Raw genomic sequence first — 27418 nt, 5'->3', positions numbered from 1 at the left:
AGAGCACATAATGTTGGTTTGCAACGTTACCTTGATCACTTGATTTAAGTACTGTCTGCCAGGTTTCTCCACTGTAGACTTGCTATTATTTCCTTTATGATTAATAAGAATCTGGTAGGGAGACGTGTTGAGTGTATATAACTATTCTGCTACTAATCAAAATTTTCACTCACTAGTTTTAACATCTACTGATGTATCTTGCCTGAATCAAGTATTTCTGTGATAGTTGCCAAATGGTGATTTTTCTAATTTTATTATTTCTTTTACTGATTGGCAAGAGATTTCCTTTCCACCGCTATCTGTCTGTATACCTATCCATCCATCAATATGGGCTCATCTATCAGTATTTATCACCACCTATCACTATTTATCAGTATGGACTCATGGATTCTTATTTTATTCAATAGATTATAATCTATTACTATCATAATTAATTTTCACAAGCCAATGGTCCCATATTTGGCCAGTAGCCCTTCAAGATGATTCCTGTGTCCCTTTGACAGTCCCCATCATTCACTGAACACTCTTACTTTCTGAAACAGCAGGATATTTCTGCCTCATTTTGTACTTTCTCAGTCCCAGCCTCAGTCAACCAACCATTTCACCAAGAAGCTCTGTTTCCTTTTACTGGAGAATGGGGTAGAATGAGCTTAGAAACCAAAATCTAGGCACTTGATATGCCCATTGCTACTGGGGTGTCATTGGTTCTAGGTTCACTTAGGGGACAGAGCTTGAAAATCTATATACATTTGTATATACGTACATGCATGACTATAAACATATCCACATTTCTTTCTTCCTATCTATCTATCCACCTATCCATCTATCTAGTCTATCCATTATCTATTTTAAAACCCACACATTCACACCAATACTTTCCATTCCAAATAAAAACCATAGGGTTCATTCTAGCATTTTCCTTTTTAATGTATATAACTACTTTTCTAACAGTGAGAAATTTGGTTCCTATTATTTACAATATATTTACTTTTTGCCCAGTCCTAGAATACATAGAAAGTAACTTCAGAGTTGCTACCCCATACCTCTGTGAAAACTTAACTAGACTTGAAAATTTGTTTATTGTTCTTTTTAAATTTATTTATTTATTTATTTTTGGCTGTGTTGGGTCTTCGTTTCTGTGAGGGCTTTCTCTAGTTGCGGCAAGCGGGGGCCACTCTTCATCGCCATGCGCGGGCCTCTCACTATCATGGCCTCTCCTGTTGCGGAGCACAGGCTCCAGACGCGCAGGCTCAGTAGTTGTGGCTCATGGGCCCAGCTGCTCCGTGGCATGTGGGATCCTCCCAGACCAGGGCTCGAACCCGTGTCCCCTGCATTGGCAGGCAGATTCTCAACCACTGCGCCACCAGGGAAGCCCTACTGTTCTTTTTAAAATCTTAAGTTTAAGGGTATGTCATCAAATACAGTGATCTAAAGTTACTTGGATTCATTAGTTTTCCCCCTCGCTTCAGCGTGACTACGCTATTCATTTGAATTACGGTTAGGTTTACTTAGGTCTACTTGTATATAGTTTTAGAGTTTTTCCTTATCTTTATGTGCATGTATGTTTATTTTCTTATGTTTTAGTATGCGAAACATTAACTAGTTTCAAAAGCCAGAACTTTATAAATAGGTGTATTCAAAAGTGTCACTCCCTTTCTTCTTTCTGTTTCTCGCTCCTAATTCCTTACCACCTGTGTTAGTTTCCTATTGCTGCTGTAACAAATTACCACAAACTTAGTAGTTAAAACAACTGAAATTTATTCTTTGATAGTTTTGGAGGCCAGAAGTCTGAAAGGAGTCTTATGGGGCTAAAATCAAGGTGACAGCAGGAGCAAGCTCCCATGGAAGCTCTAGAGGAGAATCTGTTTCCTTGCCTTTTCCAGTGTCTAGAGCTGCATTCCTTACATTCCTCAACTCCATTTTCAGAACCAACAGCATAACATCTTCTGACTCTGCTTCCCTCTGTTTCCATCACAAGACTTTCTCATCTGCCTGTAGTCAAATCTCCCTCTGCCTGCCTCTTATAAGGATACTTGTGATTACATTTAGGACCTACCTTGATAATCCCAGATAATCTCTCCAACTCAAGATACCTTATTTATTTGTTTATTTATTTATTTTTTGGCCATGCCGAGCACGGCATGCGGGACCTTATTTCCCTTACCAGGGATTGAACCCTTGCACCCTGCAGTGGAAGTGTGGAGTCTTAACCACTGGACTGCCAGGGAATTCCCTCAAGGTACCTAATTTAATGATATCTACAAAGATCCTTTTTCCATATAAGGTAACATTCACAGTTTCCAGGGACTAGGACCTGGATATTTTTGGTGGCCATTACTTAGCCAGCTATAGGTATCTAATCTTAATAGTTTCTTGTTTATGCTTCTTGTGTTTCTATTTGTACAAATGATTAGATAAATGTATGTTTTCTCATTTCCCATTCTTTCTTACACAAAAGGTGACATAGTATAAAAACGCTTGCATTTTGTCTTTTTCACTTAACAAAATATCCTGGAAATCACTCTACATTAGTTCACAGAAAATGACCTCATTCTTTTTACACCTTCAGAGTACTCTGCTGTATGGATGTACCACAGTTTATTCACACACTCTCCTATGTATAGGGATTTAGGTTTTTTTCTGATATTTTGCAATTACAAATAATACTACAATGACTAACTTTGTGTATAGAATTTTCATACTGTTGGAGTTGTAGCATCGGGGTAGATTTAATTTGCATTTCACTTATAATGAGTGATTTTTGAAGATATTTTCATATTTTTGAGAAATGGGTGTGTGCAAATTGTCTGTCTCCCTGTTAGTAATTTATCTCTTGTCATTGTTTATTTTTTGTTGTTCAAAAGTTTTTTTTTAACATAGTCAAATGTATCAATTTTATTTTTTATTGCATCTGAATTTCAAGTCATAGTTAGAAAGTCTTTTCCTACATCCAGGCTATAGGGAAAATCATACATGGTTTCTTCTAGTACTTACAAGGTTTCATCTTTGACATTTATATCCCTGGTCCATTTGGAGTTTATTCTTGATTATAATGTGATACTTGGTTCTAATTTTATCTTTCTCCAAATAGCAAACCAGTTGTCCCACCAGTATTTATTAAAATGTCCATCTTTTCCCAAGTGATTTGAGATACCATGTTTGTCACATACTAAATTTCCATATGTATTTGAATCGATTTCTGGGACTTCCTATTTTATTACACTGGTCTATTTGTCAATTTATGCACCAGTACCATGAGTAGATAAACAAACCAGATTTATAGTGTATTTTAACAACTGGTAGGGCTAGTATCTCTCATAAACTTTTCTTTTTCAGTGTTTTCCTGGCTATTTTTGCATGCTTATTTTTCCATATAAATTTTAATAACAACTTGTCTAACTCCATAAAAATCTTATTGGTACTTGTTAAATTTATAAAATAACTTAGATAAAACTGGTATCTTTATGACATTAAGGAATGTCTTTCATTTGTTTGAAGTCCATTTTTGTATCTTTCAGGAGTGCTTTAAAATTTTTCTCATATAAGATTTGCACATTTCTTTATAACTTAATTCTAAAACATTTTATCTTCTGTTACTACTGTATTCTCTACTTTCAGGGTCCAAAGTAAAAATATCCATAAGATCTACCTTATTAATTATGCTATTTACATCTATATTTCTTTCCCTCACTTATTTTTTGTTTACTTGGTCTACATGTACTGAAAGTGGCATATTAAAAGTTTCCTGCTACTAATGTATTTCTCTCCATGTTTCTTTGCATGTCCTATGATTTTTGCTTTATAAATGTGTTGCTGAGTTATTTGGTGAATAGAATTTATAACTGTTATATATTCATTGTGAATTGGGACATTAAAACATGTCCTTCTTTGTCTAATTTAATGCATTTTGGCTTAAATTCTACTTTGATATCAGGATCATAACCTCCACTTACTTACCATTTCCAGTTGCCTAGTAAACCTTGCCCATTCTTTTAGTTTTTGACTTTCTGACATTCTGATTTAGGCATGTCTCATTTTCAGCAGCTTTCTTTGTGAATCAAATTGAAAATCTTTTTTCTTTTAATAAGTTAAACCTATCCATATTTATTAATATGGCATATATTTAGTCCCACTGTCATATCATTTTATGTTTAAATTATTTTATCTAATATTAATGACATTAATATTGCTATAGTTGTTACATTTCTTTCTGTACATAATGCTTTTTCCTTGTTCTTTTGATTTTTAAAGTTTCTTTTTGTATTTAGGAAAGTTTGTAGTGTTATTCTAGTGGTTATCTTTGTCCTCATACCTTTTATAAAGCCCTTAGTTGTCTTTCTAACTTAACCTTTTATTATCTGATTTGTCAATTTTAATATTATCCTTTAACCCCCACCTATTGCTATATCACAATCAATGAACTTATTCTACTTTCCTCTTTCTCTCTCTCTCTTCCCATTTTTACTTGCATTATTTCTGCTATGTTAGAACCAGTTACGCATTATATATAACATTATTCTTTGAGCTTTGTTCTCACCTGGTTTTAGTTTTAGGTCTACATTAAATATAGTGAATGATTGCCATCACGTCTTTTTTTTTTTTTTTGTAATTAATTAATTAATTTATTTATGGCTGTGTTGGGTCCTCGCCTCTGCACGAGGGCTTTCTCCAGTTGCGGCAAGCGGGGGCCACTCTTCATCGCGGTGCGCGGGCCTCTCACTGTCGCGGCCTCTCTTGTTGCGGAGCACAGGCTCCAGACGCGCAGGCCCAGCAGCTGTGGCTCACGGGCCCAGCCGCTCTGCGGCATGCGGGATCCTCCCAGACCAGAGCTCGAACCCGCGTCCCCTGCACCGGCAGGCAGACTCCCAACCACTGCGCCACCAGGGAAGCCCCATCACGTCTTTTGACGAAGTTTTGCTACTTGGTTGAATGGAAATCACTTTTTCAAAGATTCTTCAAGAAAGGCTCATGTATACAAAATTCCCTGAATTTTTCATGTTAAAAACTCATTTTCTATTGCCTTGATACTTGAAGGACAGGTTGACTGAATATCCTTGATTTACACTTTTTTTTCTTTGTGTTCTTAAAAAAATGCTATTCCACTGCTGCCTTTCTTGTATGTTATTTTTGAGCAGGCTGGTCCCAGTTTAATTCCCTTGTCCTTGTAATTTCTTATCTTTTTTGTTTGAAGGCTTAGGTATTTTTTCTTTATCTTTGAAGTCCAATAGCTTTACTTGCATATGTTTGGGAGCTGACAATTCTGGTTTAATTTCCCCATGTAATTTACAGGTATATAGAATTATCAATATATCTTCTTTCACATTCTGAACATTTTTTGGATTTTAAATATTAGTCCTGTTTCATCATTTTGTTTAGGCAGTTTAGGGACTGCCATTATTTGTATGTTTTTTCTTCTTTCTCTTTCATTTCTACCACTTCTCTCTGATCCTAATTACTTTTAACTTTGTATCTCATTTTCATTATCTTGGTTTTTTTCTGCCTTTTTTCAATTTCCCTTATTAAATTTTCACTTGATCTTATTTCCCCCCAGAATCTTTGCAATTTATTCTTCACTTCTGTGATAATTTTTGTCTTTTTCTCCTATTTTCTTTCCTGGATTCAACCTATTCCCTTCTCATTTCTTCCTGTTTCTTTTTTTGTTTGTTTCTATTTTTTAATTTTTGAATTTCTGGTTCAAGGTGGTTTTTCATATTCCCAAAGTGGATATTTAATTCACTTTGGAGTTTGTGCTGTAGCTTTTTGTTTGTTTGTTTGTTTGTTTGTTTTTCTGCTTTGGGTTAGTTTTTTGGGGGGGAAGCACTTTTTATCAGCTGAAGTTGTCTTGTTTTCTGTTTTCTCCTTATAATAGCTTTGTGTATATTTACTCTGTTTTCATCTATTCATTTCAAAGATTTTTGAATGGTTTATAAGATTTCAGGTTCAAGGGTGTCCTCTTCTGCAGTGAAATACTTTCTTAATGGATGATTCTTGTGTGTTTATGTGTATGTATGTATGTGTGTGTGTGAGTGATATGGGCTAAAGATTGCATATTTTCACAGCTTTGGATCTCGTTCTTCTTACTTGACCCTAAATTTCCTTTTACTTCTTTTCCTCTTCACCAAGTTCCAAAAGGTGCCTCTCCATTCCTTTTTTTCCCTTCGATACCAGAAGCAATGGTTTTCACACACTGTCACCTTGAATTATGTGCAGCTTTAATTTTTAAAAACACATAGTAAGTGCTTTGATCTACGAGGGTTCTTTACCAGTATTTTAGCACAAAAGCAGACTTTCTCTTTTTCGTGGTTATCTTAGATCAATCACAGGTCCACCAAGAGCCTTCTTCTTTTTTTGTGGCAGGAGAATGGGACACAGCTTGCCAAGATTTGGTTTTTATTTTTCTTCTTCCAGATAATTTGAAGTTTGGGCATTCTCTCTTAGTTATGCAGATGGCATGGGTTTTGTGCAGTTTTATTTGTTATCTATTCTGTATTCAGCTTTTTGGAGAATGATTTGGGAGATTCAGATTTACACTGTGATGGCTGCTATTATGTTAGCTACTCAGGAATTCCACCCCTAGTGTTATTTTGATGGAAAATAACACTCTGCAGAAGGAATTTTTAAAAGAAAAACAATGCAGCTCATCCAGGTTTTGTGAGTAAAGGCGCAACCAGACACCTCATTCTCTTTCCAATACCTTGTCCTCGGTTGGAAGGAGGGGGCTGCTTATGGTTTGGGAATCTTTTCCTAAAGGATGAACATAAAGTTATTTACTCCTCCTCAATCATGACAAGTCTCTATCTTTCCCATTCCAGGAAGAACCAGAAGAGGAGGGTAGTCTTGAGTCTGATCAGGTCTATGACTCAGGCTCTGATTTATCTGGTGCTTCCTATCTCCCTTCCCCTCAAGCTCCTATGCATCAGAGTTAGGATTATCTTTACTTCTGCGAGAGCTGGTGGAGGGAATAGTCACCCAAAGGCTTTCTTAATGCTTGGGTTCCTTATAAGACCTGTGCATTCACTCAGTTTACCATAGAATTGGGAGCAGCCAGAGGGTGAGGTGACCCAATACTACTGAGCTAAATACCTGGGTTTTGGCTTCAACTTTGCACTAATAGAACACTAGGACTGTTCTCATCATGGCTCAGATCCCTGTTTACCTTAATCACCCCAATAGTTCCAAACCCTCAAGTTGTCCACTGTTATCTGGGTCCTAGTCCCATATTGCCAGTATGTCTGCCCCTCTGAGCCAATCCCCCATTCTTCCTATTCCTCTCGAACACTTCCACTGAGCCCTTTAAAATTCCCTTTTTTAAACGCCCCATCTTTTTTTTTAATGCGCGTTCTCTGCTCCTAGAGGACCTACTTACTTCCTCTGTAGTCTGTAGCCCCCTCAGGAAGTGACTACTTTTCCTTCCACTCCCCACATACTTCAGGGCCAGGGTTGGTGTCCTCTCTTCTCCCATCACTGTTAACAAACAATTTTTCCTCCTTCCTTTGTCTAAGCCCTAGCTGATCTGAACTGTAGCCATCTGGACACAGTATCTCTCTTTGTCTCCGCAATGTAGTCTGCTAAGATTCTTCTAATCATCCATTATTGATGACATTAGCTTCTGTTTCATCATCTTTCTCTCTACACCTGCTCCACTCTTGTGAACATTGCTATTTATGGGGAAACTCATCTAATAATAATCATTCCTTAAACTTCTCACCTCCATTAACTTTTCTTCCACCCCATCTCAGCCTGGAACCTTGGCATTATGGTCATTGAATGACCTCCAAAATCTTGAATTCAAGTGTGATATTCTTTGAGTACTGCCTCCAATTCTTCCACCTCACTTACTCTTGTACTCCTATTTAAATAATTCCTCAATTTCTCTGAGTATCTCCAATCCATAAACTTCACTACTTTTTCACTATCCATCACCACTGTTATATAGTTATTTCCCTCCTTATCCAGCTTAGAGTCCATGGTCCTCCATGGGACTCAATCACTTACAAACATCCTCAACTCTCACCCCTCTCTCCTTGTATCACATCACTTGATTAAATCTCAACCTTAGCTGAGTCCAATGATCTACTTCCTCAGCAGCACCTACACTGAAGCTGTTGAGTGTTGCTGGGTAAAAGTCACATAAATGGGATGACTAGTTTGCCATCCATGTATAATGATTACAATCTTCAAACAGGCTCTCGTTCTCTCCGAGCAATCCTGTCATGTTTCTATAGAAAGTCTGCCCTTTCAATTTCTCAAGAAAAGTAATTCATACATTATCCTCCTTCCTCAAACCTCTTCCACCCCTCATCACCTTTACTCTTAGCCTCTGACCTTGCTTTAGACTTAATTGAGGAAGTAGAAGCCTTTCAATCAGAATTTCCTCATTTTCCCACTGTGAAATCTACCACTTTACCTGAACTGAAATCTATCTTGTCTGTTTTACCTCCTATCCCTGCTCTTGTCAAACAGAAATTCCTCATGCTCTGGCTCCAGGACGCTTTTGCCTTCTCAAGCATTTCATTCCCTCAGTTGTCCCCCCTTTTCCACTGCGTCACCAATCTCTACCTACCTATTGGATCATTTCCATCAGCATAGCCTGCTCTAGTGACTCTCATCCTAAAACTCCATCCCTTGACTTTGTCTCCCACCTCAACCACAGCCCTATTTCTCTCCTTCTCTTTCTTCTCTACAGAGTTATATCCAGTCTGCCATCTCACATTCACGCTTCAACCCACTTTCCTCTGGGCTTGCATCCTTATCACCGCACTGAAACTGCTCTTGTCAAGGTCACCAAGAACTCCTATATTATCATATCTGGTGGACTCTTGATCTCCTAGCAGCATTTGACATAAATGACACTTTACTTTCTTGGTTCCTGTAGCTTCATACTCTCCTGCTCTCTGGCTCTTTCTTCTAAGCCTGAAATCTAAGTATTGGAGTCAGTGTTCCATCCTATTTCTTCTTAATTACCTGCCCTTTATGTGGGTGATTTCATCCAGTTCCATGGCTTTAAATGCTGATGCCTTCCAAATTCACACCTTCAGCACCACCGTACTTCACTCCTGTGCTCCAGATTCATTCAATGGCTATTTGATCTCTTTGTAGGCCTGTTTAACATCTCAGTCTTAATAGTCTAAAATACAGCTTCTGATCTCTCCCATAATTCACCATTTCAGTAAATGGCACCATCATTCAGCTGTTCAGCCAACAATTTACACGTAATCCTGCATTTCCCCTTTCCTTCATATGTGGCAGCCACGAAAACGTACCTCTCAGATGTCTGATTACCGGGAGCATTATTGACTGATGTACTCCACATACTGTGCTCTGAAATCTATCACCGTGTTCCAGGCTGCACTTCCCACTGACTGCTCCCAGCCAGTGACTCAGTATGGCAGGGATACTAAGGCAGGCCTATTCCTAGGAGACATAAGACTCCTTTGATGAGGACATTGGCTTGAAAACTCCTCATTGGCTTTCCTGAAACTTTCTTGAACTGCATCATATCCACTTTTCCTAATCTGCATCTAGTCTAAAGGCTCTCTCAGTCCCCTTCAGATCCTTCCCTATTTTTTCCTCACAGGTGTCTCCCCCAATAAACTTTTTGCAGGTTTAATCTGATCTTCCTGTCCACTTCACAAAGAACCTGAACTAACACATCATAGTTGATCATCAGCAAATTTAATGTCGTTTCTATTTCCTAAATACATTTCTTGCACTCATCCACTTCTCTCTATCACCATCACCACTTGAGTAGAAGCTATGCCATTTGTCCCCTGGATTCCTGCAACAGCTGCCTACATTCATTTTATGCCTTTTCAATCCATTCTCATCACAGTAGCCAGAGTGAGTTTTTAAAAATATTAAATCGATCATGCCATTTCACTGCTTAAAACCTTTTAATGGTTTCCCATATGCTTAGAGTAAAATTTAAACTACTTATGCCACAAGGTGCTTTAAAAGCTGGTTCCTGCCTCTCTTCTCAGCTTCATCTCTTATCACCTTCCCCCTGGTCCCCATGCTCACCAAGCTCCAGATATACTAGTGTCCTTTCCCTTCCTACAAACTGTCAAGTCCTTTCCTGCCTCAGGGCCTTTCCACTTGGTCTCCCTTCTTCCTAAAATATGCTTCCCCCATCTCTTCGGAGGATAGGCTCATTCTCATCCTTAGTGCTCCACTTAAATGTCCCCTCATCAGTGAGAACTTCTCCCAAGCCATCATCTCCATCCAACATTATCCTATTTCCTCCCAAGTGGTTATCACTGTCTGTAACTATTTTGCTTAGTGTCTGTTTCTCCCACTTGAACAGGAGTAGGCAGATTATGATCCACGGGTGGCCCACGCTCTAAGAATGGTTTTTACATATTTAAGTGTTTGAAATATTTAAGAATATTTCATGACACATGAAAATTATATGAAATTCAAATTTCAGTATCCATAAATAAAGTTAGAACGTAGTCACTCTCATTCGTTTATGTATTATCTATGGCTGCTTTAACACTACAACAGCAAAGTTAAGTAGTTATGTATGGCCCACAAAGCCTAAAATATTTACAGACAAAGTCTTCTGACTGCTGCACTAGAATGGAAATGCCATGGGACATTAGGTCAGGGACATTGATTGTCTTGTTCAGTCCTCCACTCCCAGTGTCTGGTCCATAGCTAGTGCTCAATAATTGTAGGTTGAATAAACCTTCCTCCTCTCCTGGGTACTATCAATATCTGAGGGGGTAGGTGGGCTTACCTCTCATTGGCTTATTCCCTTCTAAGACACAGTGAGAAAAATTGGGAACCAATTATTATTGAGTCTGGGAGAGTACCTTGAGAATAGGACTGTGTTTCATTCATTTTGAAATACCGAGCAAAGTCTCTTGCACAAGGTAGGCTGCAGCTGGAAACCAAAAGAACTCTTGGGGTTACTGTTAAGAGGAAATTAGTGCACGCAAAGCATTTAGCAGAATCTCAGGGGTACAGAAGTATTCAATAAATGTTTGCTCCTGCCTCAATTTTCCCTGCTGTAACAGGAATGAAAATATAGGGCTGTCACACAGACTAAATAAAACGAGAATGCTCTGTGTGAAACAGCTTTGTAAGCCACAAACACTATCCAAATGCACAAACATTCAAGTGCAATATATGAATGACTCTTGGCATTGAGCAACCCAGTTTGGAGGGAAGGGCCCTCCCTCATCTAGAAGTGAAAAGACCTAACTGATCCTAACACTTACCGCTTATTAACTGACCCTGGACGATCGCAACTTCGGTGTTGTTTTCTTCATGTGTAAAAGCCGCCTCTGAACGGACAAGACCGTCCCTCGGGGACTCAGCCTGCGTCTCTCTGCGTGACGTCTCCTTTCCCGGCATGGTACCGAGACTGCCAGACCTCGCGCCCTCCCCGAAGCAGGCGGCGGCGGCCGGAGGTGGGGGAACCAGCCCGTGGGCGGGGCTCTGGAGGGGCGTGTCCGAGGCATGTCCGGGGTGGGGCCTTGCTCTCCCGGCTGTCGCCGCCAGCCTGAGACGCACGGGGGCGGTACTGGGGCCGCGCTGCTACACGAGTTGCCGAGCAGCCGGGGAAGCGCTCACTTCCGTGTCGGGCCCCGTGGCGTCCGGCGGCCTCGCCAAGGGCCGGGCGGGCCGCAGGTCAGTCGGGGAGGCCGCCTACCCCGCCCATCCCGTGCGGAGGAGTTGGGCGCCGGGTGGGCCGCGGGCCCGGGAGGCGGCAGGGCGCCCTGATGAAGGGCCCGGGCCGCGCTGATAACACGGGCGCCCGGGGCTGCAGGCTCGGGCTTCGGGCCGATTCGGGATCCCCGGACCGCGGGGAGACCCCCGCGGGGCTTTGTGGTGTCCCAGCCCCTCCCCTTTCGTCCCGCGTCGTGGGAGGAGTTCGAGTCCCTTGAGCGTTTCTCAAAGTAGGGCCCGCGGGGGGGACTCCCGACCCCACCTAAGACTTTCTGAATCGGAGTCTATGTCGTGGTCCGGGAATCTGCATTTTCAGCAAGTGTCCCTGATGGTTTTGATGCGGGTGGTCACGGAACCGCAGTCTGGGCACGCTACCTCAGAGGGCTGGGCACTTTCGACCCAGCAGGGAGTGCAAGTGGGTGCATTTGAAGGTGGGGCCCTGTGACGGGCCTTGAAATGGTGATGGTCCTCTGCCTTAGGGGTATCTCTTGAATCCTTGCGCCCAGGGTGCTGCTGTGTTCCTATTGCCATCCACAGGAGTCTTCAGACGGACAGACGCTTAGTGAGTGAAGGGCCCAGGTCGGGAGCCTTAGGAGAGAAACAGTGCTGAAGGAGTCGGTGTGGGGTGCAGCTGGAAGAACTTGGAGTTGGTCCTGCTGACCTGGATTGGGGCTGACTCCACCACTTACGGCAGGGCAGCCCTAGTGTAGACCCTGCACACGTTACTATTTCTTTCTCCAGTGTCCTCACCTGTCAGTAACTCCTACCCAGTAGGGCTTTTGTGTGAATGAGGTGATGTCTGTCAAGTGTCTCCTGCAGTGGCTGGCACGTAGCATTCAGTAAATGGGAATTGTTAAGGGGGATGCAACTTATAGTCCCCCAAACTAGGGATGAGTCAAGTGGAATAATATGTGGACAGGGGTACAAAGTATATCTGGGAGAACTGTGCAAGGATTCTAACTGGGGGTGCTTGGGAAGGTCATGTAAGCAGTGAGGTTTGCCTGCAGCTTTGAAGAATAGATAGGATTCCAGGGAGCTGGCAACAGGGACAGCATGAACCAGTTCCATTCCAGGCCTCAGAAGTGGTTCTTTCACATGGTTCATTGTTGGATTGCTCCTTGGACTTTTAGGCAGTGTAGGAAGTCACATTGATAAGTGGATTTTGAAGGCTGGACTGTTGGCCCATAATAGTTTCTGTCTACTGTGTTCCACACACATGGTGTTCCTCAGACTCTAATGGTCTCCTTCTCTTATTGGAAACTGGCTAAATTGAAGCGTCTGTGAAAGGATGCTCAAAGTTGATGGCAAAGTGAACGGCCATGGATGTAGTTGAGCCTATTGGTAGCCATGAAACGTGAAGATACACTGGGAGTACATTTTTCCTCAGGGTATTGTTTTAGGTTCTGTAGGAGTGCCACAGTCAGCTGTGGTTCATCTATCTCCAGAATGGATTAAGAAATAAGATCCTTAAAATGTCTCTAAAGGTTCAGCTGTTTCAGAGGGAAGAAGCCAGATGATTTAGAGATGTCATTTGTTGTTCTTCTGGACCAGTTTGGCTTTGGGTATACATGGAATTCTGATCTCAGTTGATAAATTATATATTCCTTAGTTACCTAACTTAAGAATTACAATTACCGTTGTTAATAATTTCTGCTCTTATGTTTCCTTAACTCTCCAGAGCCAATATAAAGTCCTTCAGTATATACCCTCTTGTAAATTTTTATATTATTATAGGTAATATTTATCATTTATTGAGTACTTACTCTGAGCCAGAGACTGTTCTATATGCTTTTAATATTTTCTGTCAATTACTCCTCTGATAGTCCTTTGAGGTAGGCATCATCCTTCCCTCCAATTTAGAGATGGGGAAACAGGCAGAGGAGGATAAGTATTTGCCCAAGGTCCCAGGCTAGTAAGTGGTAGAGCCTAATAGCCTGATACCATGCTACATGCTGATCCCCTCTGCAAGTCTACACAGCTCCCTCAGACTTACTGTAGTTTAAAAAGATATGTGAATACTGAAGATCATAAGCACACCTCACCTTTGCTTTATAGGTAACAGACAATGCATTATCTTGTTTAATTCTTTAAACAGTCATTTCAACAGCTCTGATTTGGTTGGTAATACTTCATTATCATTTACAAATCCTCTGAGCCAGAGTTTTCCAGCTTCTCAGCATATCTCAAACTTCTTTTGTGTTACATTAAATCCTTCGATTCAGTATTGCCAGTGCTGAGGAATTTGTTTTAAACCACTTTAGAATGTATTTATTTTTATTACCTATTTCATGTATTGTTGGAAATGTCAATGGTGATTGTCCTTTGTTTTTACAGAGGGGTACTGTGACCACCGTTGTTTTGCAGTTTCTGAAAGTGTTTCGAGGCAAAACTTCAGGTGTTGGAGAGAACAATGGAAGGTCACAAGGCAGAAGAAGAGGTGTTGGATATTCTTCGACTGAACGTGGGTGGCTGTATTTACGCAGCCAGGCGGGAGTCCTTGTGCCGCTTTAAGGACTCAATGCTGGCATCCATGTTCAGTGGTCGTTTTCCTCTAAAAACAGATGAATCAGGTAAATATCTAAAGTCTGTAAGCATTATCATGAATATTCATTAAAATAGGAGTCTAGTTTAAATTCCCTTTCATTTTTCTAATTACAACAGAATGTATTAGCTTAGTATGTTAATTACTGAGATCATTGGGACTGTACGGAGATTCATTAAGTACATGGAGAAATTAAATACCAGTTTCTAGAATCTGTGATGCTGTCGCTAAAAGTTGACAAAAAAGTGAATGTGTGTAAAGGCCAACCATCACCTAATTATGGGGATTAATCATATTTCGAAAGTTGTCCCATTCATACAACTCAATGGGTAAAGGTATTGAGCCTGATTAAATACATTAGCTTCTCTCTGTGTTCTTCAAGTTAAAAAATGTATTTCTCTGGAGAAAGGAGCTGCCCTCATTCATAGCTGACAGGGCAGGTACTGTCAGTGTAGAATTAGTGTTAAACTCACACCTAGTCCAGCTGCAGAGCCTTGTGTGGGCAGATGTGTATGCCTAAGAAAACATCAGTTGAGTGATACCGTCAGTCACCCAGGACTGAAAATTGGTGTTTCAGAAGAAACTGTAAAATACAAGGGTTAGGGTCCTGGGGCCACTCTCTGCTTTGAGTGCTCTGGGGTTCACTGAACCTACTACTGGTGGTAAAGAAACTTCAGCAGGGCAAGTAAGGCTTTTTGTACATCTTAGGCGTTCTGGGGCTCGTAGAACCCACTCTTGCTTCTGTGTTAGAAAAAAGGGATTGAGGAGCTCAGAGCACGAGGGGCTGTTAGTAACCCTGGGTCTGGAGAGATTGCTTTGCCAGATGAATGGCAGTTGGAAGAATGGAAAACTCACTGATGTCTGGTGCCCAGGACTTGATGTCTATCCGGACAGAAAGTTTGTTGGTGTAAAGGTGGTAAGCAGGGACTGAGTTGTTTCCTCTGCCCCTAAGTTTTCACCTTCTTAATCCCTTCTTAAACTAATCAAGGGAGGAAGGAAATCATTGAGTAACCTCACACAGAAGTGTTTTTTTTGTTTTTTTAATTCTGCTGAATTGTCTACAAAAAGTCTTTTATCATAAAGTAGTACCAGTATAGCATTTCTTTTCTAAAGTTTCATACAAAGGAACTAACCTAATATGTCTGAACAAATGGCATGCAGAGCTAGGAACCCAGGGTTTATTTGTTGGCAACACTACAGGTCGACTTGTAGGGTCACTGACATACAAATGCTGGACCCCATTATACCCTCATTAGGGAGGAACTCCATACACCTTTCCTGGCCCAGCTGGGTTGAGATTAGGGGTAAGCTTCTGTTTCTACCAGCAGTCTAAGGTGTCCATGGCTTTTGCAGAGGCCATAGTGGGAATATAGTCCTTGCATCCAAGATTTCTAATGGAACTCAGAATATGTTTTCCTTGTAGGTGAGAATACAGAGGCTCCCCAAATTTGACTAAACCTATTTGAACACCAGATATTAACTTTCTTTTGAGAAAGAAACATTTCTAATTGTAGAGATCTTCAGTCTAATTCTAGTTTGACATGTTGAAATTTTACCGTGGTCATGTGTATCTATTCAATCATTTTTGAACTGAATATTTTCTAGGGGCTTGTGTTATTGACCGTGATGGACATCTATTTAAATACCTTTTGGATTATCTTCATGGAGAAGTTCACATTCCCACAGAGGAGCAAACCCTCATTGCTCTGCAGGAAGAGGCTGATTACTTTGGCATCCCTTATCCGTACAGCCTGTCTGACCACTTGGCCAATGAAATGGAGACATATTCTTTAAGGTCAAATATAGAACTTAAAAAGGTCTTGGCATTTTCTTAAGTTTTACAATATATGTATGAATGTTTATCTAATATTCATTTATTATACATTTATTATGCACAAAGCAATGTATGTTATTTTGTATAGCCCATGTTGTAACATAAACCAAAATGAGACTGTTTTACTTCTTACAATTTTTTTTAACTGTATTATATACCTTTATTTGTTTTGTTTTGTTTGTTTTGAATTTTTGAATTTTATTTTATTTTATTTTTTTATACAGCAGGTTCTTATTATTCATTTTATACATATTAGTGTATATATGTCAATCCCAATCTCCCAATTCATCCCACCACCACCACCACCCCCTGCCACTTTCCCCCCTTGGTGTCCATACGTTTGTTCTCTACATCTGTGTCTCTATTTCTGCCCTGCAGACCAGTTCATCTGTACCATTTTTCTAGGTTCCACGTATATGCGTTAATATATGATATTTGTTTTTCTCTTTCTGACTTACTTCACTCTGTATGACAGTCTCTAGATCCATCCACGTCTCTACAAATGACTCAGTTTCGTTCCTTTTTATGGCTGAGTAATATTCCATTGTATATAAGTACCACATCTTCTTTATCCATTCGTCTGTCGATGGGCATTTAGGTTGCTTCCATGTCCTGGCTATTGTAAATAGTGCTGCAATGAACATTGGGGTGCATGTGTCTTTTTGAATTATGGTTTTCTCTGGGTATATGCCCAGTAGTGGATTGCTGGGTCGTATGGTAGTTCTATTTTTAGTTCTTTAAGGAACCTCTATACTGCTCTCCATTGTGCCTGTGTCAATTTACATTCCCACCAACAGTGCAAGAGGGTTCCCTTTTCTCCACACCCTCTCCAGCATCTGTTGTCTGTAGATTTTCTGATGATGCCCATTCTAACTGGTGTGAGGTGATACCTCATTGTATTTTTGATTTGCATTTCTCTAATAATTAGTGACGTTGAGCAGCTTTTCATGTGCTTCTTGGCCATCTGTATGTCTTCTCTGGAGAAATGTCTATTTAGGTCTTCTGCCGTTTTTGGATTGGGTTGTTTGTTTTTTTAATATTGAGCTGCACGAGCTGTTTGTATATTTTGGAGATTAATCCTTTGTCCGTTGATTCGTTTGCAAATACTCTCCCTTTCTGAGGGTTGTCTTTTCGTCTTGTTTGTAGTTTCCTCTGTTGTGCAAAAGCTTTTAAGTTTCACTAGGTCCCATATGTTTATTTTTGTTTTTATTTCCATTACTCTAGGAGGTGGATCAAAAAAGATCTTGCTGTGATTTATGTCAAAGAGTGTTCTTCCTATGTTTTCCTCTAAGGGTTTTATAGTCTTACATTTAGGTCTCTAATCCATTTTGAGTTTATGTTTGTGTATGGTGTTAGGGAGTGTTCTAATTTCATTCTTTTACGTATAGCTGTCCAGTTTTCCCAGCACCACTTATTGAAGAGACTGTCTTTTCTCCATTGTATATCCTCGCCTCCTTTGTCATAGATGAGTTGACCATAGGTGCGTGGATTTATCTCTGGGCTTTCTATCCTGTTCCATTGATCTATATTTCTGTTTTTGTGCCAGTACCATATTGTCTTGATGACTGTAGCTTTGTAGTATAGTCTGAAGTCAGGGAGTCTGATTCCTCCAGCTCCGTTTTTTTCCCTCAAGACCGCTTTGGCTATTCGGGGTCTTTTGTGTCTCCATACAAATTTTAAGATTTTTTGTTCTAGTTCTGTAAAAGATGCCATTGGTAATTTGATAGGGAATGCCTTGAGTCTGTAGATTGCTTTGGGTAGTGTAGTCATTTCCACAATATTGATTCTTCCAATCCAAGAACATGGTATATCTCTCCATCTGTTTATATCATCTTTAATTTCTTTTATCAGTGTCCCATAGTTTTCTGCATACAGGTCTTCGGCTCCATACGTAGGTTTATTCCTAGGTATTTTATTATTTTTGTTGCAGTGGTAAATGGGAGTGTTTCCTTAATTTCTCTTTCAGATTTTTCATCATTAGTGTATAGGAATGCAAGAGATTTCTGTGCATTAATTTCGTATCCTGCAACATTACCAAATTCATTGATTAGCTCTAGTAGTTTTCTGGTGGCATCTTTAGGATCCTCTATGTATAGTATCATGCCATCTGCAAACAGTGACAGTTTTACTTCTTCTTTTCCAACTTGTATTCCTTTTATTTCTTTTTCTTCTCTGATTGCCATGGGTAGGACTTCCAAAACTATGTTGAATAATAGTGGTGAGCGTGGACATCCTTGTCTTGTTCCTGATCTTAGAGGAGATGCTTTCAGTTTTTCACCATTGAGAATGATGTTTGCTGTGGGTTTGTCGTATATGGCCTTTATTATGTTGAGGTAGGTTCCCTCTATGCCCACTTTCTGGAGAGTTTTTATCGTAAATGGGTGTTGAATTTTGTCAAAAGCTTTTTCTGTATCTTTTGAGATGATCATATGGTTTTTATTCTTCAGTTTGTTAATATAGTGTATCACATTGATTGATTTACGTATATTGAAGAATCCTTGCATCCCTGGGATCAATCCCACTTGATCATGGTGTATGATCCTTTTAATGTGTTGTTGGATTCTGTTTGCTAGTATTTTGTTCAGGATTTTTGCATCTATATTCGTCAGTGATGTTGGTCTGTAGTTTTCTTTTTTTGTAGTATCTTTGTCTGGTTTTGGTATCAGGGTGATGGTGGCATCATAGAATGAGTTTGGGAGTGTTCCTTCCTCTGCAATTTTTTGGAAGAGTTTGAGAAGGATGGGTGTTAGCTCTTCTCTAAATGTTTTATAGAATCACCTGTGAAGCCATCTGGTCCTGGACTTTTGTTTGTTGGAAGATTTTTAATCACAGTTTCAATTTCATGACTTTGATTGGTCTGTTCATATTTTCTATTTCTTCCTGGTTCAGTCTTGGAAGGTTATACCTTTCTAAGAATTTGTCCATTTCTTCCAGGTTATCCATTTTATTGGCATAAAGTTGCTTGTAGTAGTCTCTTAGGATGCTTTGTATTTCTGCAGTGTCTGTTGTAACTTCTCCTTTTTCATTTCTAATTTTATTGATTTGAGTCCTCTCCCTCTTTTTCTTGATGAGTCTGGCTAAAGGTTTATCAATTTTGTTTATCTTTTTAAAGAACCAGCTTTTAGTTTTATTCATCTTTGCTATTGTTTTCTTTGTTTCTATTTCATTTATTTCTGCTCTGATCTTTATGATTTCTTTCCTTCTACTAACTTTGGGTTTTGTTTGTTCTTCTTTCTCTAGTTCCTTTAGGTGCAATGTTAGATTGTTTATTTGAGATGTTTGTTGTTTCTTGATGTAGGATTGTACTGCTATAAACTTCCCTCTTAGAACTGCTTTTGCTGCATCCCATAGGTTTTGGATCATCATGTTTTCATTGTCACTTTTCTCTAGGTATTTTCTGATTTCCTCTTTGATTTCTTCAGTGATCTCTTGGTTATTTAGTAATGTATTGTTACTTCTTACAGTTTTTGAAGACATGTTTCTTAATTACCACTACTCATTTTTTAAGGCCAAAATTCTATTCTAGGAAAGTGTATTACCATGCCACTCAAAAGTTTATGAAGTTTTTATTCCTCATTGAAGGTTTAATACTTTTTTTTTTTTTGGTTTAATATTTTTTCATGGCTTTTTTAAATAGAACTCTTCGGCTCTTGAAGTTCTTCTTAAATTAAGAGTAGTACTGTAGTATGTGAGGGTATAGTGGGATTAATTCATTTACTGAAGTGATATTTTAAAAGGATGGTCATGATAAATAAAAATTGTATAAAATCCCTTACCTGATTTAGTGAGTGTAGCAGTTTGTTACTAAGTTAAAACATCAGTTTGATTAGTTCACCTTGAGATCAGTAAATCTTTTTTAAGATGCTTCTGTTTTAAATCACATTTGAAATGTCTGTACATGACTTGAACAGCTTCATCTGTTTTTGTCTTATTGATAAGTATTATATTTGCTATTAATTAGCACTTTTGATCATCTAAGAAAAATATTTTTCCTAGGTAATTGTTCATAGTGAAAAGTGGTCTGAATTGGTTTGAATTCTTTGAGTTGGATGTCAGTGTTTAGGAGAGCAAGCTGACAGTATGGTTATTAGGAGTGCAGCATGAAGAGAAAGTTGATTTGGTTCCAGATTCCCTTCGGGAATTCGCATGGTTGTATGGGTTCTGCTATTGGAATTATTTATAAACTGAGTTGTCGAACAGTCTTTTGGTGCTGTTTGCCATATCTGCAGAGTGGGGCTAAAAAAGCCGAACTGGAAAGTTGGGACAGATTAACATTCACCTTTATAGTCTTTCATTCTTGGTTTGTATGCACGACAGACATAGCATGCAAACATTCATTCTGCCAGCCAACTCCTATTTATTTCAAATGTTTTTGACATATAAGACCCTGTTCTAGGGACTGTGTGGGACACAAAGAAATATGACATGCAGTTTTTGCCCTTGAATGGTTTATAATGTTGTTGGTGATTTTCATAGATGTGCAAGTGAAGATAAAAGCCAATACAGGAGTTAGATGGCAATATTAAATGAAAATGCAACACATGTTAGGGTCCTCTTTTCCTTCACTGAGTCAGTAAATATTAAGCATCTCCTTTGTATCAGGTACTTTTCTAGGCACTTGCGATACAAAACAAAACAGAAAAGAGTGCCTAGCCTCAGAGAGCTCACAGCAATAATGCCATTTCTCCCAGGGAAGGCCTGTACCACTCCACTGGGTGAAGCCCTCTTCCTCTGTGCCCCTTAGCACCTCGTAGGCTTACCTGGTAGCACTTCTTACACTGTGTGCTGATGGCTTATTTAATGTCTGTCTTCTGCATCAGCTATAAACTCAAGGAGGGACTCTGTCTCCTGCTCACCATTATGTCTCCAAGGCCTCAGACAGTGCTTAGTATTCACACATAGGTACTTAGTATTCAAGTGATTGAGTGAAAAGGTGGATAAATGCCAAATGAGTTCAGACAGTATATATTGAGTTCATATATTCATATCTTTCAGTGTAAAAGAACAAGTTAATCTGGTTAATCCATGATTGGATTTGGAGTTAAGAATAAGCATCAACCATGGGGCAAGTCAGTAGGAGGTAAAAGGAAGATTGAGTCAAATGGAAAATCAGGGGGAAAAGAAAGAATTTTAACTTTTACTTATTATATGAAGATTTTAAAATGATGTTGGTAGTGAGTCTAAAGGAAGAGGAAGTAAAATATAATTTCCATGTGGAAAAAGATTCTCTAGCTGAAAAGGTTTTGGGTTTTTGGGTGGTGATTTGCCCCACCTCCCCCAATACCCCAAATTCAACAAATGGTTTGGTTTTTAAAGGCATAAACAGTAGGCTGAGATATATAATCTTTTTATTTCCCTTATGACCAACTGAAATTACAGCTTTACGTGAAAGTAATAGAGCAAATTCATTTTTACTTTACTCCAGAATTAAATTCAAATTTTATATATTTTTTTGCCCCAGGCTTTAACAGACTTCTGTGATTCGTATGGTTTAGTTTGCAATAAACCAACAGTTTGGGTTCTCCACTATCTTAACACATCTGGTGCAAGCTGTGAGAGTAGAATTATTGGTGTATATTCTACAAAAACTGATGGAACAGATGCAATTGATAAGCAGCTGGGAGGAAGAATTCACAGTAAAAGCATTTTTAAAAGGTATGTCTGTGTTTAAGTATGAAAAGGAACAACATAAAGTTTTGGTCTCTTCTAAGAGGTGTTATTGAATGGAATATGTGGTTGACTAGGAAAGAAGCCAGTACCTCTCAACAGACAGAGTGAATCTCATAGATGTCGAGATAGGCCTGTTTCATGAGGAGGTTGTAATTCAGACCATTTCACATCTGTATAAGCAATAGGCCATCTACTTGGTCTAGTACAGTGGTTCTCAACTGGGAGTGGTCATCAGAATCCCTTGAGAGGCATTATAAAAAGAGAAAAGAAAGAAAGAAAAGAAAAGCCACATGCCTGGGTATCTCCCCTCCACTGTAGTCCAGGGACAGAAGCCTGGCCTAGAAGTCAGCAGGCCCGCTGAGGGACCCAGGACTGGCCTGTGTCTTGGTGTCCTGGTTTGAGAAATGCTGAAAGACTTTTCATCTGGTCCCTCCCAACTTTAAAATTCTATGCCTTGAACATGTTAAATTCTTAAGGGTTATTCTGTTAATATTTTCCCTGTAATCTCATTTATACTAGTCAATTCACTTAGCAAAATTTGTTTTTTAATTCTCTGGGAGATTGGATTGGGTCACATGTCAGTGACTAATGCATGACCACATGAGCTTGCTGTTTAGATAATTAATATGTTATCATTTTCTGAATTCTTTACAGGCAGGGATGTTTTTATATGATATATAAGTGCCTGACATAGTGCTAGGAAAGTTTTAGTCAAAGTTGAACCTTTTCTAACTTTACTGGAGTTAGGTGATTTTTTTAAAGAAAACTTATTTTAAAGATTTGTTGATTTGTCTGCACAGTTTATATTGTGGAATTAACAAATACTTTACTGCAGTAAAAAAGAGATCAAATGTAGGTTAGTACGTAAGTATAGTATATTACGCTCATCTAGTATGTCGTATATAGAATATATATATACATATATATACATATGTATATGCTTAAGGATCACAGAGGAACAACTACTCATTACCTACATATTTTTTTTCCTTAGTTAACAAGCACTTATTGAGTATCTGTTAGCTGTGTATATGTATACACATTCATACCTAGGTAGTATATTTTCATTACCTTTTGTAATATTTCTAGGGAGGCAGGAAATAATGTTCAGTATATTTGGAGCTATTATTCAGTAGCAGAATTGAAGAAAATGATGGATGCCTTTGATGCCTGGGAAGGAAAAGGTACAGTACAATTCTTTCATTTCATGGCGGAAGGTAGACTTTTCCTTAATAAGACAAAGCAAGTTCAAATACAGCATTTCTTTTTTTGAGAAAATGTTTTTGGTGTGGGTCCAGGTAGTTGTCACCTTATAGTAACACTGAGGCAGTTTACTTACAAATTTTTAAACCCCATGAGTTGCTAGATATTATTAATAATCTATAATACAGTAACCTAAAATACACTTTTGTTACGCTTATTTAGTTCAATTTAAAAAGAGTTTCTGGGGCTTCCCTGGTGGTGCAGTGGTTAAGAATCCGCCTGCCAATGCAGGGGACACGGGTTCGAGCCCTGGTCCAGGAAGATCCCACATACCACAGAGCAACTAAGCCCGTGCACTGCAACTACTGAGCCTGCGCTCTAGAGCCCGTGTGCCACAACTACTGACGCCCACGCGCCTAGAGCCCGTGCTCTGCAACAAGAGAAGCCACTACAATGAGAAGCCCGCGTACTACAACGAAGAGTAGCCCCCGCTCGCTGCAACTAGAGAAAACCTGCGTGCAGCAACGAAGACCCGATGCAGCCAAAAATAATAAATAAATACAATAAATTTATTACAAAAAAAATAATAAAAAGAGTTTCTGTAGCACCTACTGTGTACCTAGCATTGTCCTAGGAAGTATACCTCTAAATTAAGCATAAAATGTGTAATCAAAAAAACAAGAGAGAGAGAAAATGAAAATAATGCCGGGAAGATATCTAAAGAGCCCTTAGAAAACAAATATTCTTTAAATGCACACTTTGAAATTTGACTATCTTTACCAAGCTGCTTATGTGAGTTGATAATAGTAATGCTGCTTGATATTCAGTGTGATATGTAGTTTACATTCAGTATCTCTTAGTCCTAAAACAACCCTGTATGCTGTTTACGATTTTATTGATGAGGAAAAGAAGTCTCAGAGAGACATGCCACTTGCTTAAAGATCACAGAGGGTTAACTGTTCTATGCCTAAGTATTTTTTTCTTAATTAACATATATTGAGTGTCAATTAGGTGCAAGCACTATAATTAAGTCCTAAAATTGTCCAAAGATAAATAAGACACATCTCAGTCCTCAAATGATCTTAAAAGCTGGTAGAGAGAGACATTGCAAGTCACGTAAGATTGAATAAGGAAAGGAAGAAGCTTTTTAAAACTCTCTATCAGCTGTTCCTCTTTCAGGCAGGATGCTAGGACCAATCCTTTTTTCCCTCCACTTTGCCTCACTCACTTTTCCTCCTTTTTCTTTTCATATCATGCCCCTCAAACAGATAGGATGAAGTGTGTTGAACAAAATTCTATTCTCTTTAAGCTTATTACTTCAGATTTAATTGACTTTGAGACACTTGGGCTTAAGTTGAAGAACAACGCCCGTGGTGTTCTTGTCTCCTTCTGTGCCGCTGGACTAGCAGGCTGCCTGGGAGGCTTTGGGAGGGCCTAGGCTGGGATTCTTCCTCCACTGACTCAGGAAGCTGGAGCAGAGAGCGGGGATCACTGACTTTAACAAAGTGTGTGACTGATTTTAACTTTTTAGAAAGCATGTAATAGAGTATCATTGTTATCTAACAAAGTTCTGGAAGGCCTGTGGAAAGCCATAATACAGGAAACAGAAGTAAGAGAAAGAACTATTGGGCTTCCCTGGTGGCGCAGTGGTTGAGAATCTGCCTGCCAATGCAGGGGACACGGGTTCGAGCCCTGGTCTGGGAAGATCCTACATGTCGCGGAGCGACTGGGCCCGTGAGCCACAACTACTGAGCCTGCGTGTCTGGAGCCTGTGCTCCGCAACAAGAGAGGCTGCGATAGTGAGAGGCCCGCGCACTGCGATGAAGAGTGGCCCCCGCTCACCGCAACTGGAGAAAGCCCTCGCACAGAAACGAAGACCCAACACAGTCAAAAAAAAAAAAAAAAAAAAAAAAAACTATTGAAAGGAAGAAGACAGTTCTTGTTATTTGTGGACAATATGTCTTTGTAGAAAACCCGAAAAGAATCAACTAAAGGTATTTCAAAGGATGAGTTTAGTACACTAAACTAGCTAGATACAATATAAAAAAAGATTAGCAGCTTACTTATGGTAAATTAATTAGAAATTATAGGAGAAAATCCCATTCACAATAGCAATAAACAAAACGAAATAACTAGGCTGCCCCACCAAGAAATGCTTGGGTCCTTTATGAAGAAAACTGCTAAAATGTATTTATCTGTCCATCCATCCATCCATCCATCTATAAAAAAGAAGAGATGAAGATTACTGTGAGACATACCGTGATCCTGAAATCTGAATATTATAAAGATGTCAGTGTTTCTCAGATTAAATTATAGGTTTAACACAATTCCTACCAAAATATAAATGGACCTCTTTGAGAATCTTGAGGAAATGATTCTAAAATTCCTTTGAAAGAATAAACAGGTGAAATACCCAAAAACATTTTGGGAAGTAGAAGTCATTAGAGGGATGAATTTAACTCTGTTTGATGGTAAAAATACTATATGTAGCTCTATACTAATAAAACCGTGTCTTTCTGGTACAAGAATAGATGCAGAGATCAGGAGTAAAATCCGTTAAATTTATAGGAATAAAATTACTATGTGATAAGAAAGCATTAAATACCAATAAAAATAGATTATTTGAGAAATATGCTTGGGAGAAAAACAGAACTTGAACCTCACATCATTTATGAAAATAATCCCAGGTAGATTTATGAATGAAAAATGAAACTATTATAGACTATAATGAAATGTAAGCAAACAACTGATTTCTTAATAGGGAAAGAAATTATAAGCTTAAATAAAACATAAAGACAAAGATAAATTTGATTACATAATATTTAGTGTATTAACTTTAAAACATAAAACATAAATAAAATTTAAAAACTAATAAAAAACTTGGATAAAAGTGTTGCATTAACTGGACAAAGATTATCCTTACAATAGAGAGGGTTTATTTAAATTGATTAGAAAACCAGCTCAACCCTCCTACAAATAAATGTATAAGGTTCATGACCATAAAATTCCCAGAAAAGGAAATAAACGTGGCAGAGGTTCAAACTCATTATCAATGAACTATACATTAAATGAGAACTATTTTTTTATATACCACATTAGTAAAGATCTCATGCATTCTTGGCAGGAATAAAATTCATATTACTTTTCTTGGAAACAATTTATCAGTATGTATCAATAGCATCAAAATTGTTCATATTCTTTGAGCCAATAATTCTACTTCTAGAAATCTACCTTAAAGACATAATCAAATGCAGACAAAGGCTTATGAACAGAGATGTTCAACTAAACATTATTCATAATAGGGAAAAAATAAAAGCAATATAAATGTCTATAATACAGGGTTAAATACATATTGGCACATCCACAGGTTATAGATGAGATATAGCTATTAAAATTATTTTGAGGGAATTCCTGGGCAGTCTGTTGGTTAGGACTCCACGCAGCCACTGCAGGGGACACGGGTTCGATCCCTGGTTGGGGAACTAAGATCCCACATGCTGCGTGGCTAAAAAAATAATAATGATAAAATAAAATAAAATAAAATTATTTTGAATAACTTTTTACGTTGATGAGTGCCCATGATAAAGTAAGAAATGGTCAAAAGCAGGAAACAAAATTAAATATGTGTTTTCAATTATGTGCATATCATACGAATAGAAAAAAGACTGGAATGAGATACATTAAAATGTCATGAGCCATGATTCCTAGTTTTAGGATTAGAAGTGATTTTTTTTTATATATATACTTTTCTATATTTTTCAAGTTTTGTATGTGAATTATAGGCAGGAAAAAAATGAAAGTCTTAAAAACAAATTGCATTATATCCATTTAATGGAATACTACTCAGAAATAAAAAGAGATGATTATTGATACATATATCAACATGGATGAATCTTCAAAACATGATGGTAAAGAAGCCAGACACAAAAGGCTACGTGGTGTATGATTCCATTTATATGATACTTTGGAAAAGGCAAAACTAAGGAATGGAGGGCAGGGCATCAACTGTAGAAGGGTAGGAGGGAACTTTTTGGGGATGATAGAAATGTTCTGTATCTTGATTGTGGCCATAGTTACATGACTGTATACATCTGTCAAAACTCAGTGTACTTAAAAAGAGTGAATTTTATTTTATGTAAATTATATCTCAATAAACCTGACTTAAAAATAAAAACTTAATGGATGAGATCTGGTGATGTTTTTGTAGCATAAGTAGGTTTGGGAGTATGATCAAGCAGTTCTAGAAAGTTGTTGTCTTAAAATGAGGTCCATAGACTTCGAGTATTTGGACATGTCTATTATATATAATAATTTATGTGCCCAGCTTGCTAAGTTGGTTGTTATTACTAGCCCTTTAATGATTAAAAAAGAAGACACCAAGTTCCTTCTTGGGACTTAAAGGTTACTGTTGTTTTTAATACCAAGCAGTTTTTATTCAGCATCATTCTTTAAGCCTTTTTTAACGTGTCTATGTATAATTTTTATGGTTCTTTTTT

The 27418-nt window shown here is 38.6% G+C and overlaps 2 protein-coding genes across 6 annotated transcripts in view; one reads left to right on the top strand and one right to left on the bottom strand.

The window, feature by feature from the left end:
• Positions 1 to 11405, bottom strand: part of LOC309663244 (aldehyde oxidase 1) — a 121972-nt gene extending 110567 nt beyond the window's left edge. For 3 of the 5 annotated variants that reach the window (XR_014265172.1, XM_082466860.1, XM_082466861.1), the window contains exon 1: positions 11223 to 11404. Coding sequence is in view for 3 of the 5 variants with exons in the window: in XM_082466860.1 (XP_082322986.1) it covers positions 11223 to 11358 (136 nt within the window). In the remaining 2 variants the exon portion in view is untranslated. Of the gene's footprint in view, positions 1 to 11222 lie in introns of all 5 variants that reach the window. The other 2 variants (XR_014265171.1, XM_082466862.1) reach the window with 1 other exon arrangement.
• Positions 11406 to 11483: 78 nt separating this feature from the next.
• Positions 11484 to 27418, top strand: part of KCTD18 (potassium channel tetramerization domain containing 18) — a 29354-nt gene continuing 13419 nt past the window's right edge. Inside the window, exons 1-5 of the mRNA XM_082467214.1 lie at positions 11484 to 11634; positions 14008 to 14243; positions 15821 to 16032; positions 21511 to 21704; positions 22809 to 22903. Of these exons, the coding sequence (XP_082323340.1) occupies positions 14084 to 14243; positions 15821 to 16032; positions 21511 to 21704; positions 22809 to 22903 (661 nt within the window). The 5' untranslated portion in view covers positions 11484 to 11634; positions 14008 to 14083. The remainder of the gene's footprint in view (positions 11635 to 14007; positions 14244 to 15820; positions 16033 to 21510; positions 21705 to 22808; positions 22904 to 27418) is intronic.

Source organism: Balaenoptera physalus (assembly GCF_965194825.1).
Source record: "Balaenoptera physalus genome assembly, chromosome: 6".
Classification (NCBI taxonomy): Eukaryota; Metazoa; Chordata; class Mammalia; order Artiodactyla; family Balaenopteridae; genus Balaenoptera; species Balaenoptera physalus.
The sequence above is the reverse complement of the archived record's forward strand: the minus strand, read 5'-3'. Positions and strand labels throughout refer to the sequence as shown.